This window comes from Arachis hypogaea, chromosome 11 (assembly GCF_003086295.3).
Source record: "Arachis hypogaea cultivar Tifrunner chromosome 11, arahy.Tifrunner.gnm2.J5K5, whole genome shotgun sequence".
Classification (NCBI taxonomy): Eukaryota; Viridiplantae; Streptophyta; class Magnoliopsida; order Fabales; family Fabaceae; genus Arachis; species Arachis hypogaea.
The window spans coordinates 6050801-6052230 of record NC_092046.1 but is presented as its reverse complement, the minus strand read 5'-3'; the positions used below and the strand labels follow the sequence as shown (position 1 = coordinate 6052230).

The 1430-nt window shown below is 33.8% G+C and overlaps 1 protein-coding gene across 1 annotated transcript; it reads right to left on the bottom strand.

Moving 5' to 3' along the window:
* Positions 1-397: 397 nt before the first annotated feature.
* Positions 398-1430, bottom strand: LOC112720878 (uncharacterized). The gene is made up of 2 exons (XM_029290005.2): positions 1241-1430; positions 398-847 (listed from the first exon to the last, which is right to left on the bottom strand). Exons 1-2 carry the CDS (start codon positions 1352-1354, stop codon positions 398-400), a joined length of 564 nt encoding a protein of 187 aa, XP_029145838.1. The 5' UTR covers positions 1355-1430.

Genomic DNA, 1430 nt, shown 5'->3' with positions numbered 1-1430 from the left:
TAAGGATTCAGAAGTTCTATTGATATGAATAATATCCAACTTCTTGGATTAAGTGACATTGTCCAAATAAAACCAACACAATTAAAATTGATAGAACAAATTTCAAAAGATAATATTATTCAATATAGCTTCACATTCTATGGTATAATTTATTTTTCTTGATAAATTTATTAATAGAGCTTTACATTACTCACGGTGAATGAATTACATAATAATATGAAAAAAAGTTTAAGAACAAACAGAATTTATTATTTTTGGCCAACAATTTTAACTACCAACTTAGGCTTTTATTCTAGTAATTCAATAATATATTTAGTCTACACTTCTAAATATTAATTACTAATCTGATGACTTTTTAGTCTTTAATATCTATCTAATAATATATGATGCAAAGTTCTTAGACGCAGAATGCAAATAGCGAGGTTCCACCCGAGAGGCTAGGCAAGTACAAACTAACATTATAACCACTGCCAACATATATGCAACCGTTGCTAATTGACATGCCTCCATAGACACTTGCTCCAGTTTCGTAGGACCACAAAATCTTCCCATTTTTTGCATTCATTGCATATATTGATCCCAATAGGTCTACTGATCCAGCAAAGACAACATCATTTGCAACACTAACAGGTCCATTAGAAGTGCTGTTGCTAGGATTAGCAGTGGACCATACAATTTTCCCATTACTTGCATCCATTGCCACCCAACCACCACTAGTTGTGGTTCTGTTTGATGGTGCAAGAGTGAAGTTTTTGGCCCCGGAATTTGCAATGTTTGTGTAAACTCTCCTTTCGTCCGTCGCCGCACCCCATGTTCCTCCTCCTGCTACTCCCCCTGGTCCAGCTTCCTGCAAAAGGGGCAAAGCTCAAAACTCAAAAGTGTGAATGTTTTATGCATTGATTAGTTACTGTTCTATACGTAAGCTTCAACTATACTGCGTATAAACAAAAGATCAGTCATCACATCAGTGTCTGTATAAAATATAAGTTTGAAATATAAAATGTACATTGAAAACAAGTTAAATGTATTTTATACACAAATATATAATGATTGATTTAGTGACTGATTATTTTGTTTATATAACATTTTTTATCTACGGTTAGAATTATGAAAAGCATGAACATTTTAGGTAATGAGTTACTGTTATAATTGATTTCATTTATGATTCTAATTGCTTTATCTATGTCATAAACATTTTAGTTTCAGCCAGTGTTTGATTCAAAACGTTTTCAGGTCTTACCGTAAACCAAGTAATGTTGCCATTGTTGCGATCCAAAGCCCATGCATAGCCACTTTTCTGAACAGCAGCAACAAGATCTTTCTTAGTTCCATTGACACATACACTCAACATCATTGGTGCTTCACCAAAATCAGCATCAGGAGTAGGACCAGAAGGAGGACAACCAGGAATTGAAGCATTGTTGCATTGA